Below are 15,219 nucleotides of genomic sequence, written 5' to 3'. Positions count from 1 at the left end.
CTATGTCCACACCCTAAATTCTTACCGAAAGTAACCTCAGCATTTCACATGAACCAATCTATTCACCTACCGACATTCTACCCTAAGCCTCATGGTACTCCAACAGAAGCTGCCCTACACACTCTAGACATTAAAAGGGTGCTAGCTTTCTACTTTGAAAGAACCAAACCTTTCAGGAAATCCCCTAGAATTTTCATCTCTACTACTGAGTGCTCGAAAGGAGGTGCTATATCCACTCAGAGATTATCTAAATAGATTTTTACATGCATTCAAACGTGTTACCATATCTGGAATACAGAACCACTGGAGCACATTAGAGCACATTCTACTAGGTCCATTTCAACTTTAGTAGCATTCCCCAATAACATTCCAATACTAGATATCTGTAAGGCGGCCACCTGGGCCTCCATCCACGCATTCACAATGCACTATGTAGTCACACAGGACTCCAGGGCTGATGCCATAGGGGGCCTCACGGTACTTACCTCAATGACTCAAACGAACCCGAAGTCCCCAGCGCCCTCATAGGGGCACTGCTCTACAGTCATCTAAAGTGGAGCACCCACAGGGACACTACTCAAAGGAAAAGGGAAGGTTATTCACCTTGTGCAGTCACTGGAGTTCTTCGAGATGTGTGCCCTTGTGGGTGCTCCACTACCTGCCCTCCTCCCCTCTACTTCGGAGTTCACAGTGAGGACTCTGTGGTAGAGAAGGAATGCACTACACGCGGCACCAACGGTACCGTGAGATGTCTACTGCATATGTGCGACCTGCACGGATGCTGCTACCATAAATCTCTGATAGATGGTGTTGGACTCACCGCCACCTAAAGTGGAGCACTCACAGGGACACACATCTCGAAGAACACCAGTGACTGCACAAGGTGAGTAAGCTTTCCTTCCTTCTCAGCAGTGCTACTGCGAAGCCAGTTTTCCCCCATTCTGTATCTGTGCATTTCGTTTTACTTACCTAAGTGTAGCTCATTACATTTGTCTTTGTTGAATTTCATTTTGTTGTCTATAGCCCAGTTCTCTCATTTATCAAGATCTGAATTTTAGCTTTATTCTCTGAAGTATTGGCACCCTCCGCCCCGCTTTGTGTCATCTGCAAACTTGATCACTATGTTTTCTATACCTACATCCAGGTCATTAATAAAGATGTTAAACAACACCAGACCCAGAACGGATCCTTGTGGAACCCCACTTGAGACCTCCCTCCAATCTGAGATAATTTCTTTAATAGTTACTTTTTGCAGTTGTGTAACCAACTATGTATCAACTTAATGGTAGTTTTGCCGAGCCCACATTTCTCCAGTTTACTTATCAGAATGTCACATGGGATTGTGTCAAAAGCCTTGCTGAAATCCAGGTATATTATGACCACCGCATTCCCTCTATCCACCAAGTCAGTTACCTTGTCAAAGAAGGAGATCAAGCTGGTTTGACATGATTTGTTCTTGGTAAATCCATACTGGCTGCTAGTGATTACCCCATCATCCTCCAGGTATTCGCCAATTGAATGTTTTATACATAGCTCTTGTAGCTTCTGAGGTATCAAAGTCAGGCTGGCTGGTCTGTAGTTTCCCGGTTCTTCCTTCTTCCCCCTCTTTAAATATGGACACTGTTAGCCCTTCTCCAGTCTTCTGGGACCTTTCCTGTCATCCATGACTTTGTAAATATAATGCCAATGGCTCTGAGATTTCTTCATCTAATTCCTTCAGTACCCTTGGGTGAATAGCAACCGGCCCCACTGATTAGAATTCATTCAATTTGGTCAGAAGATCTCTTATGTGTTCTTTTCTTATTCCATTCTGCATTATCCCTTCCCCTATATTGACTACGGTGACTTCGCTAGTCATCCGTTCACTTATTATTTTTTGAGAGAATACAAGCAAAGTAGACATTGAGCTGCCTTGCCTTCCTATCATACTAGTCATCATTAGTATAAATCCTTGTCAAACAGTTAGTGTAATTTAACATTTGATTATTGATAGGATTTATGTACAGCAATTTGACTGCAATAATTTCCTCTAAAAGAGGCTGCCAGCAAAGCAACTTTGTTGCATGCAACTACTATATGATATGGCAGCGAGTGGTTCATTGAAGTGAGCATTTAGGCATGTATTGCACTGACTTTGCATTGTTTGTATCAGCTGCCTATTGACCAATCAGTGGGCTAGAATATATTTGCAGTGGTGGACTGAAGATGTGTTTTTTTTATATATATAAATTTAGAGAGAGCGGAGTGTTATCCTGTGGAGTTTTAAATGGTCTTTGTGCCCTACGGGCTTCAACCAGAGTAAGCCTGATAGAATGATTATTTTATAAATATGCATAGTGCACTACAAAATAAGTAAGATCACACATCACTGCCACAAAGAGTTTCTACTTTAAAACAGACGAAAGCAAACCACAGGACAAGAATTCAGTCACAGGAAGAAGCGGGGACAGTATTGGATTGATTAGATTAATGCAAAAGTGGACTTTCAGGAGAGGTTTAACGGTAAGAGAGGTGAGGAAGGATACTTAGCTGACTTGAAAGGAGGCTGATCCAACTATAGTGGATAGCATAAAAAAGAGCAGAAAACCAACCATCGGAAAAGGTAATGAATAAAGAGAGAGGAGTAGGTGTGCAGGAAAAGGATGAAGTTAAGAGGGATGTACATGACTGTAATGCAGGGCCGTGAAAGTGAGGATGAGGAGCTTGGGATCATATTTCTGTATTATAGCTTCAATGTATCTTTAACATTATTTTTTAATTAATGTATTTATTTTGGAACAGGACTATCTTGAAATTAAACGAATGATTTTCCCAAGGTTTTACTTTCTCAGCAATGCTGAACTTCTTGACATTTTAGCTGAAAGCAAAAATCCTGAGGCTGTGCAGGTAACATTTCAATACTGCATGCTAGGAACATTCTTCTTGTTACATGTAATGACAGACTGTTCATATTTTATTCTGTAATTTTCTTTTATGTCTGTACCATAGCCTCATCTTGTGAAATGTTTTGCGAATATCAGGAAGTTATATATACGCAGACATGACCAGAAGTCTCCGGTGGTGGTGATGATCGGTTCTGCTGAAGAAGAGACTATCTTAGTGCCAAAGTATGGTATACATACATTGCATGATAATTAATACAATGGAAATTTAAGAAATTTCTGCTGATTTTCCGACAGTTCTTTACAATGTAACTTTGGTGTACAGATAGTGTTGGTGTGAGGTCTCTGAAACTTGTAACCAGCAGCTTCAAAGCTTCCTTATGCCTCATCATAAACATGCAGATACCATCTAATGATGGATCAGTTTTGAATATTTTGAATGACTTTAAATCTTGTGATGTGGAGCTCTTCTCGCACTGTATTATAAAACCTTAAGGACCCATTTCAGCCCTGGAGTCAGCACATACAGTTTCCACTGATTGCAGTGGGAACTACACCTATTTCAGAGTTGAATTTGCGTGCGGCGACTACTATAAATACTAACTCTAGAGAATACGCTGTCTCAGCATTTCTGTTTGTAACATGCACAGTGCCTTACAAATCTAGAAGCTGGTCAGATTTGTCGCATAACAGCTGGTAAACATTTTGCATTAGAACAAATGCATTCTGCAGCCCAGCATTTCTCACACTTCTAAGACATATGGGATGTTCTTCTTCAAGTGATTGCACACGTCTATTCCACTGTAGATGTTTGTGAGCTCCAGTGCACAGTTGTCAAAGAGTTTTTCCCTTAGCGATAGCCGTTGAGGCAGCATGCACACCAGCAAGCGCACAGGCATAAAGAACCAAGCCATCTGACCTCCCTCAGTTCCTTCTTACTGTTTGTAACAATTTTTGGAGCTCCCTTTCCTTGCATCTGCAAGTTGTTAGTCAAATCATTGTTGTTAGTCAAACTCATTCTAGTTCTGTGTAGTTACTGTACTTAATACAAATTGTTGTTGTTTGTGTGGATCCAGCACCCAGTCTGGGTACTGGCTCTGGTACCGGAGATATGCCATGGGTTTCAAGCCCTGCCACTCTTGAGGTAAGGCAGTGCCTAACAGTGACCCTCAGCCCTGCTGCCTTAAGTGCTTAGGGTAGGCTCACGTGAATAACAAATGTAGTATTTGTAAGGGATTAAAGCCTGCTCAAAAAAATACAGGGCGGCCAGATTGAAAAATCTGCTGCTGAAATCAGTTCAGATGGAGGACATAGCACCATCTACCTTGGTTTGGGTATGGAGCACCTCTGCTTTAGTCAGTAGTGCATATTCTGCATTACTGGTACCAACAGGCAGATTGTTGTTGCTAGTAACAAAGAGGCACTGTAAATTGTACTTGGTACAAGGATCATTGAAGGAAGCGAAGAGGTCAAAATCAACTAAAGACTCAAGAGGGTGCTCAAAGCATGCACTCCCCAGAGCAAACCTCTAAGCAGGGTTGGTTGTTGACACCAGGGTCCAGTACAGGGCTGTTCTGACCAGCTTCCGAAGCACAATCATTGGGATCACCTCATGCCACCACCTTCTGAGGCATTTGAGGCTATGAGAGAGCTTTTGAACCTCTCAGTGCCACCATCACTAGCAGTTCAGGAGTCTCACCTGGCACTGGTGCCCAAGCTACCAGCGTAAGTGGTTTCACCACCACACTGGGCAGGTCTAGCTGAATTAGCCATCAGGGTTCTGATTAAGACAATGCTGCCTAAGGGAAAGGCACAGATCTCCCTGGCTCCCCTTTCTTCGGAGTCTGAATCTTCCTCACTGGTACTGTTCAGTACAGCCCCACCATGGTAGCAACAAGAGGCTTCTTCTTCATCAGACTCTGAAGTGGAATCCTATGTGTCCTAGCCTAGCTAGTCCCACCATCAAGAATATGCTACTTGCCCACCCTGGTTTCATTCTCAGTATCAACCCTTACTTACTGAAAGGACCCTGGGGCATTTTAGAACTCATGGGGGTTTTCCCCCTAATCAAGAGCTTCCCCACATCTACCTCAGCTGGCTCCATCTAGTGGCTGTCAGGAGCATTGATGCTGCAAACACCCTAGTTTTGGCACTGAGCCTGACCAAGTGGACACAGGACCTCTCTCATTAACATCCACAAGAGGAGTGGGAAGTGGACAAGCTTCCAAGACTGCAGGCATCCTCTTTCTCTGTGGTAATTGTGGCAGAACCTATTTCTCTGCCTCCTGTTGATTTTAAGACACATCAAGAGTTGTTGAGGATGGCTGTGGTCTTGGACATCTACTGTCAAGGAGTCCAGGAAAAATCCCACACGTTGATGGACTTCTTGGTATCTCCAGCCCAAGCTAGAATAGCTCTTCCTATTAATGATGCTATTTTAAGGCCTACCAAGGTTCTTTGGCAGGCCCCAGCTTCCCTGCCACTGACTGCAAAAAAAGACTGGAGAGGAGTTACTATGTCCCCTCTCAGGGGTTCAAGCACCTCTGTAATCATGTCCCTCTGAGCTCACTTATAGTGTTAGCAGCCAATGAGAGAGAGACATGGTCATGGGACATCAACCCCCTAAAAATAAGATGGCCAAGAAGCAGGACTTATTTGGAAGAAAGCTTTATTCCACATGTAGGTTATAGCTTCCTATTGCAAACCAGCAAACTTTACTGGGGTGCTACGATTTCACCCTGTGGGATATAGATTCAGAGTTCAAAGACAAGCTCCCAGATGATATGAAACAAGAGTTCCAGATATTAATTGAGGAGGGTAAGTTGGTTGCCAGAATGGCTCTGCATGTGGGTCTAGGTGCAGCAAATTTTGCAGTTTGGGGCATGGCCTCTGCCATCACAATGAAATGCTTGTCTTGGTTACAGTCTTCTGGCTGCCTTCCAGGGGTTCAACAAACAGTCTGGTTCATCAAGGCAGGCAGCATCCTCCACAAGCTAATTTTGATGGACGGGTTGAGAGCAATGTATCAGTTCTAAGAGTGCCATCTTTTTCTTCCCAAGTTTTTGCAAACTGTGTGGTGTTCTTCGAGTGATTGCTCATATCCATTCCAGTTAGGTGTGTGCGCGCCGCGTGCATGTTCGTCGGAAGACTTTTACCCTAGCAACCCCAGTGGGTCGGTTGAGCGCCCCCTGGAGTGGCGCCATAACGGCTTCGCATATATACCTCAGCCGACCCACCCGACCCTCAGTTCCTTCTTACCGCCCGTGTCGGTCATTGGAACAGTGGAGTGCAGCTTGTTTGACCTCCGCTTCCCTAGCTTCCTCATAGTTCTTCTCTGTAAAATTTGTACATAGTTGATATCTTAGCTTAGGTTTTCTTGTTTTTTGATAGTTTAATCAGTTTAAAGTTAGATAGTTAGCAGGTTCAGGGATTAGCCCCACCCGCACCCGGGACCGGAGCGTATGCCCGGCTCCCCGGGTTTCAAGCCGTGCTCAGCCTGCCGCAGGCCTATGCCTACAGGAGATCCTCATAGCTCCTGTTTAAAGTGCTTAGCAGACAAGTGTGACTCTCCTAAGTGCCCAATTTGCAAGGCTTTCAAGCCTCGCACAAAGAGGGAAAGAGACATTAGGCTGAAACAACTCCTAATGGAGGCAGCCTTAACCCCTCCAGCCGCGGCACCGCCCACTGTCCCTCTGGACTCTCGCAGCGCCGCCACGGTGCCGGGCCACTCTGCCGTGCAACCGAAAGTGCCATCGGCACCGAAACCTGCCCAGAGACGCTCTCTCTCGCCAAAGGCGAAGAAGGGGAAGGCCACTGCCTCTTCGGCACCGCCTGCTCCGAAGCACCACAGTGTGCCCCGTCCGGACCGCCCGGCACCGAAACCTGCCGCGGCACCGGTTCCTCCGCCGCAGACGCTTCTGCCGGCACCGGCGACTCCGGCCCCTCAGAGGCTGTCGAGCCCGGCACCTGTGACCTCCCCGGCTCCGGCCGCGGTCGAGGTGGCGTGGGACCTCATCGCATTGACAGACCCAGCTGTGCCACTGCCCCCGGCGCCGCCAGTGCGGGCGCCCCGTTCTATGGGCAAGCCGTCAATGTTTAAGCCACCTGCTGGCACCGACTCCGACCGGCACCGATCCCGTTCCCGCTCTCGCCACTGCTCACGCTCTCGACGCCAATCTCGATCTGGGCGCTGATCGCAACGCCGCTCGCAGTCCCGGCACCGCTCAACTACGCGGCACCGGTCAGACTCGCGGCACCGGTCATTCTCCCGCTCTCCGACTCGTCATTCCCGGCACCGTTCCGGATCTCGGTACCACTATGGCCGCCGCTACTCGCGAAGCCACTCCCGGCACCGAACATGGGAGATCCCGATCGACCTCCCGGCACCGCGCCGCTCGGAGGTCCCATTCTCGCTCCCGCTCTTGCTATCGGGATGCCTCCCGGCACCGGTCACCACAGAGGCGAGAAATGCGTTCCGTGGGCACTTCGGCACAAGGGTTATCTGCTCCACCCTGGCCCTCTCGGCACGCCTCGGCCTCTTCGCACGCCGACAGCTACTACGTCGACGACCATGACCCTCAGGTCCCTTCAGGAGTTTTTCAGCAGTCCCATTACGCGGACCAGGACCCTCATCACTGGGGTTATTGGACCCCTTGGGCCTACCTCCAAGCCCAAGGTGCTCCTGTGCCTACCACGCATACCGTACCACACGAGTCATGCATCCCGGAGGCTACTATAAGCCGCCCCCCAGTTGACACTGAGGTACCATCGTACACGGAGGAAGGTAATCAGCCTGCCCAGGAACCTCTGGAGCAGGAAGCTTCACAGGTCCCAGATGCTGACCGGGACACCATCATGCCCGGAATTTCTTCTTCCTCCTCTTCCCCAGATGAGGCGGTGGCGGCGTCATCATCGGCAGGTCCCCCGCCAATTGACTTACGGGCGCACCAAGAGCTCCTTCGCAGGGTGGCACTGCGAATGGATCTACAGGCTGAGGAGGTATTGGAAGTGGACGATCCGATAGTGACCATATTGTCAGCGGACGCCCCAACCCGCATAGCCCTCCCCTTCATTAAGACTATCCAGGCGAATGCTGATACCATATGGCAGACTCCATCCTCTATTGCGCCCACAGCCCGAGGGGTGGAATGCAAGTACATGGTCCCTTCCAAGGGATATGAGCATTTGTATGTGCACCCTATCCCTTCATCATTGGTAGTCCAGTCTGTCAACGATAAAGAGCGACACGGCCAGCAAGGCCCGGCTCCTAAATCAAAGGAAGCCAGACGAATGGACTTGCTTGGTCGCAAGGTCTACCCTGCTGGTGCCCTGCAGATCCGAGTGGCTAACCAGCAGGCCTTGCTGAGCCGTTACGGACATGACACTTGGGCTGAGGTAGAGAAGTACAAAGAACTCCTTCCTCAGGACTCACGACAGGAGTTCACAGCCTTCATAGAGGAAGGTAAAAAGGTAGCATGCACTTCGCTACAAGCCTCCTTGGATGCAGCTGACTCGGGGGCACGTACTATAGCCTCGGGCGTTACCATGCGCCGGATCTCTTGGCTCCAGAGTTCGACGCTTCCCCCTGAAGTACAGTACACCATTCAGGACCTTCCTTTTGACTCCAAGGCTCTGTTCTCCGAAAAGACGGACTCTAGGCTCCAGAACTTAAAGGACAATAGAGTCATTATCCGTACTTTGGGGATGCATACCCCTGCTACCCAGAGGCGTCCTGTCCGCCCCCAGTTTAACCGGCCTTACTATATGCCTCACTACAGGCAAGACTCTGGTCGGCGATGGGGTCGCGGGGGACGTAGACGACAGCCTGGCAACCAACCGTCCCAGGGGCGAACCCCCTCTAAACCGCCAGGGCCTAAACCATCCTTTTGAAGATGCGCCCGGGGATGGCATACCAGATCTTTCTCCAGATCCCTCCCTGCCTTTTTCCAACCGCCTTTCCTATTTCCTCCCAGCGTGGGCCCGGCTGACCACCGATGCCTGGGTCCTCCGCACCGTGGAACGTGGTTACCAACTACAATTCGTTACACCCCCACCTTCCCACCCTCCTTCCCGTTCCCTCTTCAGGGACCCCTCTCACGAGCAACTCCTCTTACAAGAGGTGCATTCGCTCCTAGCCATCGGAGCGGTAGAGAAGGTTCCGGAGAGGGAAAGGGGCAAGGGGTTTTATTCCCGTTATTTTTTGATCCCCAAGTCCAAAAGGGGGCTCCGGCCCATCCTCGACCTGCGAGACCTCAACACATACATGCTGAAGTTGAAGTTCCACATGGTATCCCTCGGGACGATTATCCCTACTTTGGATCCGGGAGACTGATATGCCCCCCTCGATATGAAGGACGCTTATTTTCATATCGCCATCTTTCCACCGCACAGACGCTTCCTCCGCTTCACGATCGCTCACCTTCACTTCCAGTTTGCGGTCCTCCCCTTCGGCCTATCCACGGCCCCAAGGGTGTTCACGAAGTGCATGGCCGTTGTTGCCGCCCACCTCCGTCGGCGCGGCATCTGCGTTTTTCCCTACCTGGACGACTGGCTTATCAGGGGGGAATTGCAGGCCACGGTCCAGCAACATGTCACAGTGATCAAAGACTTATTCAAGCGCCTGGGCCTAGTTCTCAACATAGAGAAGTCCACCTTCGTACCAACTCAGAGGTTGGACTTTATTGGCGCGACCCTGGACTCATCTCTAGCCAGAGCCTACCTTCCTCAGCTACGGTTCCAGGCCCTTATGCAGCTAATCCGCGCCCTTCAGGCCTCTCGTATGACCTCGGCCCGTGCTTGTCTCCGCCTCCTCGGTCATATGGCGGCTTGCACACACGTCACTCGGTTTGCCAGGCTCCGCCTCCGCCCACTTCAGCTGTGGCTCCACTCCAGATACCGCCCGCACAGGGACCCTCTGGATACCCTACTCACCATTCCAGCGGGTGTCCTTCAATCCCTGGATTGGTGGCTGACCCCTTCCCACGTATGCGCGGGGGTCCCATTCCAGGCTCCTCAGCCTTCCCTTTCCCTGACAACAGACGCCTCGTCCCTCGGATGGGGAGCCCATCTCGGCACTCTTCGTACTCAAGGCCTTTGGTCGGTGCAGGAATTGAATATGCACATCAATGTCAGGGAGCTCCGGGCAGTGCGCCTGGCATGCCAGGCGTTCCAAAATCGCCTCCACGGCCGTTGTGTCTCAGTCTTTACGGACAACACAACGGCCATGTACTATATCAACAAGCAAGGCGGGACCCGCTCTTCCCCCCTCTGCCACGGGGCGATACTACTCTGGGAATTCTGCATAGCCCACTCGATACATCTGGTGGCGTCTTTCCTTCTCGGCGTCAAGAACACCATCGCGGATCACCTGAGCAGGTCCTTTCTCTGTCACGAGTGGTCGCTGAGAGCAGACATCGCTCATGCCATTTTCCACCAGTGGGGATTTCCCCATGTAGACCTGTTTGCATCCCGATTGAACCGCAAATGCCAGGAGTTTTGCTCCTTTCAAGGCCTGTCACCGGGCTCTCTGTCAGACGCGTTTCTCCTTCCATGGACTCGTCATCTGTTCTATGCCTTTCCTCCGTTCCCCCTCATACACAAGGTCCTGCTGAAGATCCGACGGGACAGGGCACGTCTCATCTTAATTGCGCCAGCGTGGCCCAGGCAACACTGGTTCACCACGCTGCTCCGTCTGTTGGTAGCCAGCCCAATTCCTCTGCCGCTTCACCCGGATCTTATAACACAAGATCACGGCACTCTCCGTCACCCAGACCTGACGGCCCTCCACCTCACGGCGTGGCTCCTGAGTGGCTAGACCAGTCGGAATTGCGCTGCTCTGCTCCCGTACAGCATGTTTTATTGAGCAGCAGAAAGCCTTCCACTCGATCTACCTACGTGGCCAAGTGGAAGCACTTCGCTTGCTGGGCTCAAGCGCGCAACGCTATTCCTTCAGAGCTTCCGCTTCCAATGGTCCTTGACTATCTCTGGTCGCTGAAACAGCAAGGCCTTGCACTGTCCTCTATCAAGGTGCAATTAGCGGCTATCTCCGCTTTTCACCCCGGTGAGGGAGGGTACACGCTGTTCTCTCACCCGCTGACTACTCGGTTCAGAAAGGGCTTTGATCGTCTCTACCCCCAGGTGCGCCACCCGATTCCCACCTGGGACCTTAATCTCGTCTTCAGCAGGCTCATGTCCCCATCATTTGAGCCGCTGGCCACCTGTTCCTTGCTGTACCTGTCATGGAAAACGGTTTTTCTAGTGGCTATCACATCATCCAGATGGGTCTCTGAGCTCAAAGCGCTCATGGTGGACCCACCGTATACCGTTTTTCATAAGGACAAGGTGCAGCTACGTCCACATCCGGCATTTCTCCCGAAGGTTGTGTCTGCGTTCCACAATAACCAGGACATCTTCCTTCCAGTTTTCTTTCCAAAGCCTCACGCATCCTCGCGAGAGCAACGACTTCACTCCCTTGATGTTCGTAGGGCGTTGGCTTTCTATGTTGATCGGACAAGACCGTTCCGCAAATCCCCGCAACTGTTTGTGGCAATTGCTGACCGGATGCGAGGTCTTCCTGTCTCGTCGCAGCGAATCTCCTCCTGGGTCACAGAGTGCATACGCAACTGTTATACCTTGGCTAATGTCCCTTTGGGCCATCTCACCGCCCACTCTACCAGGGCCCAGGTGTCCTCCACTGCCTTTCTGGCGCAAGTACCGATACAAGAGATATGCCGAGCGGTGACCTGGTCGTCCGTTCATACTTTCGCCTCGCACTACGCCCTGGTCCAACAGTCGAGAGATGACACAGCCTTTGGCTCTGCGGTCCTGCATTCCGCCACGTCTCACTCCGACCCCACCGCCTAGGTAAGGCTTGGGAATCACCTAACTGGAATGGATATGAGCAATCACTCGAAGAAGAAAAAACGGTTACTTACCTTTGTAACTGTTGTTCTTCAAGATGTGTTGCTCATATCCATTCCACACCCACCCTCCTTCCCCACTGTCGGAGTAGCCGGCAAGAAGGAACTGAGGGTCGGGTGGGTCGGCTGAGGTATATATGCGGTGCCGTTATGACGCCACTCCAGGGGGCGCTCAGCCGACCCACTGGGGTTGCTAGGGTAAAAGTCTTCCGACGAACGTGCACGCGGCGCGCACACATCTAACTGGAATGGATATGAGCAACACATCTCGAAGAACATCAGTTACAAAGGTAAGTAACCGTTTTTTCTACCTCCACTGTGATTGGGGCCACATCACAACAGATAGGTGGGTTCTAAGCCTGGTGGAAATGGGATATACACTCCATTTTATTTCTGCTCCCTCCCACCTACCCTTCCTGTCCTCCTTCAGAGACGTCTGTCATGAGGCAGTGTTACTGCAAGAAATGCAATTGCTTTTCCTTGTAGGAGCTATAGAAGAGATCTATCCTGATACTGAAGTCAAAAGGGGATCTCCGGCCTATTTTAGATATAAAGGAGTTAAACAAGTGCCTAAAAAAGAAGAAATTCTGGATCATCACTCTAGCTTCCATTATTTCTTCCCAGGAGCCAGGGGACTGGTGTGGTGCTCTTGACTTAAAGGATATTTGCTTTCATGTGGCAGTTCATCAAAGGCATAGAAAATTTCTGAGATTCACTGTCAGCTGATGCCCTTATCAGTTCACAGTGCTCCTCTTTGGTCTGTCAGCTGCCCCGCATGTATTTACAAAGTGTATGGTCACAGTAGCAGCATTCCTCCAGAGAGCAGGGGTCCACATTTTCCCTTACCTGGATGGATGGCTGGTAAGAGGTCAATCCAGGTTGCAGGTGTTGTCCAGCATAAGCAAAATCCAATCCATCTTCGATGCATTTGGTTTAGTGATTAACACAACCAAATCATCCCCCTCTCTGGTACAGAAGATAGAATTTATTGGCGCAGTCCTGGACTTGACAATGGTCATGACCTTACTGCTGCAGGCAACGTTTTATGCAATGCAAAATCTCATTCTAGACTTAAAGGATTATCCCATCACCAGGTGAGAAACTATGTTAGGCTACTGGGACACATGGCAGCATACACTTACATAGTCCAATATGACAGGTTCCATTTCATGCTCTTTCAAGACTGGTTGGCTGAGGTATATTCACCAAGGTATATTCATACCAAATTAGATGTTATTCTCCCTTAATTGGTGAACATACCCAGCCAATATCTGCAAAGGTGTTCCCTTTGTCCCTCCCTAACAATGTCTTTCCTTAGTCATGGATGCCTCAAACCTGGGTTGGGATCAACTGGTACCCCCACAGATGCAAAGTCTCTGATCTACTCAAGATCTCAGTCTCCATGTAAACAACATGTGAACAACCCAGTTAGCTTGTTCACATCAGGGGAAGGGGTGTATTGGTGCTGACCAACAATATGCCAGACATGGTTTATGTAAACAAATGGAGAGGACAGTCCTCACTACTTTATCAGGAAGCAATCCTGCTCTGGGACTTCTGCATTGCCAACTCTGTGGTTCTGAAAGTAGCCCAAGTGCTCAGAATATGCTGAGCAGGTTATTTCTCAGTCACCATAAGTGGTCCCTTCACCCAGACATAGCAAGGTCTATTTTCCAGCACTGAGGAACATCCCGACTGGATCTATTTGTAACAAAAGACCACAGGAAATGTCAGTTTTGCTCCCAAGTGGGCCACAGTCGAGGTTCATTAATGGATGCTTTTCTACTGCTTTGGTCAGAGGGTCTGCTGTATAATTTCCTCTAACCCTCTTCTGCCTGTAGTTCTATGAAAGGTCAAGCAGGATAAGGCCTGTCTTATACTGATTGGTCCTGCATGGCCCCATCAGCACTGGTTTTCAAACTAGTTAGACCAGTGGTAGGCAACCCGTGGCTGCACGTGGCCCATCTGTTCGCCATTCCTGGACAAAGGGAACTGCAGGAAGCAGCAGCCAGCATGTCCCTGCAGCCCGTGCTGCTTCCCGTAGCACCCATTGGCCAGGAATGGTGAACCATGGCCACTGGGAGCTGCAGGCAGCCATGCAAATGTAAACAAACTGTCTGGTGGCCTGCCAGCAGATTATCCTGATGGGTCATGTGCGGCCCACGGGCTGCAGGTTGCCCACCACTGAGTTAGACCTATTAATCAGTCTGCCACTGTCAGTCTCACTACATACAGACTTGATTTTTTTCCAGAGTCATTGTTGCCTCCTCCACTCCAGTCTACAGGCTCTTTGCCTGAGAAGCCTGAAGGCTTTGTAGTTAACATCAGTGGAGGAGTTCTGTTTTAGAGAAGTTCAGGACATGCTGCTAAATAGAACAAAAACAACTAGAACTACTTACCTGGCTAACTGGAAGAGGATTTCCCTCTGGTCCAGACTGAAAGAGGTTTTCCCCTTTCTTGCTTCTATTCAGCATGTGCTGGCTCTCTTCTGTCCCTTAAACATCAGAGATTGATGATTATCTCGATCAGAGTACATTAAGCGGCTATATCAGCATTTCACCTAGCTGTGGATAACCACACTCTTTTCCAACCCAATGACCGTAAGATTTTTAAAGGGTTTAGACAGACTATTTCATCAGGTACACTATTCCACCATGGACCCTAAATCTAGTCTTAACAAAGCTGACAGGTCCCTTCTCTGAGCCTCTAGCAACTTACTTTCTCTTGTACCTTTTGATGAAGGTGGTGCTGTGCAGAGAGGGTGGAAATTGAGGGCGCTAGTATCAGATCCTCCATATACAAGTTTCTGCGTGGACAAAATCTATCTTCATCCTCGCCCAAGTTTTCTTATAAAAGAGGCTTCCACTTTTCATACTAACCAAGAAATTTTCTTACTGACCTTCTTCCCAAAGCCAGAGTAATAAGGTGCTGGAGATGCTCAGGATGTTAGAAGAACGGTAGCATTTTATCTGAAAGGACTAAACCTCAATTGTTCATTGCATTTGCAGACAGAATCAAGGGCAGTCCTGTTTCCACACAAAAGATTTCATCATGGATATCCAATTGTATTTGCCTTTGTTACGATTAGGCTAACATCAAGCCACTGCATAGAGCGTAGGGTCATATGACTAGGTCCCAAGCAACCTCTGGGCTTTTCTGGCTAATATGCCCATATTGGACATTTGCAAAGTGGCAACTTGGTGATTGTCACACATTTACCTCTCATTACATTATCTCTCAGCTATGTAGACACTATGCTGAATTTGGATGAGTGGTCCTCCAATCCCTGTTCAAAGAAACTCCCAACCCACCTCCAGTTGAGATTGCTTGTGAGTCACCTACAATGGAATGGACATGTGCTATCATGTGTAGAAGAAGAAATGGTTACTAATCTTTCTGTAACTGTTGTTCTTAGAGAT

The 15,219-nt window shown here is 49.3% G+C and overlaps 1 protein-coding gene across 1 annotated transcript in view; it reads left to right on the top strand.

The window, feature by feature from the left end:
• Window positions 1-15,219, top strand: part of DNAH14 (dynein axonemal heavy chain 14) — a 471,830-nt gene that overhangs the window by 145,864 nt on the left and 310,747 nt on the right. Inside the window, exons 26-27 of the mRNA XM_045010332.1 lie at window positions 2,782-2,886; window positions 2,989-3,107. Of these exons, the coding sequence (XP_044866267.1) occupies window positions 2,782-2,886; window positions 2,989-3,107 (224 nt within the window). The remainder of the gene's footprint in view (window positions 1-2,781; window positions 2,887-2,988; window positions 3,108-15,219) is intronic.

The sequence above is a fragment of the Mauremys mutica genome, chromosome 3, assembly GCF_020497125.1.
Source record: "Mauremys mutica isolate MM-2020 ecotype Southern chromosome 3, ASM2049712v1, whole genome shotgun sequence".
Classification (NCBI taxonomy): Eukaryota; Metazoa; Chordata; order Testudines; family Geoemydidae; genus Mauremys; species Mauremys mutica.
The sequence above is the reverse complement of the archived record's forward strand: the minus strand, read 5'-3'. Positions and strand labels throughout refer to the sequence as shown.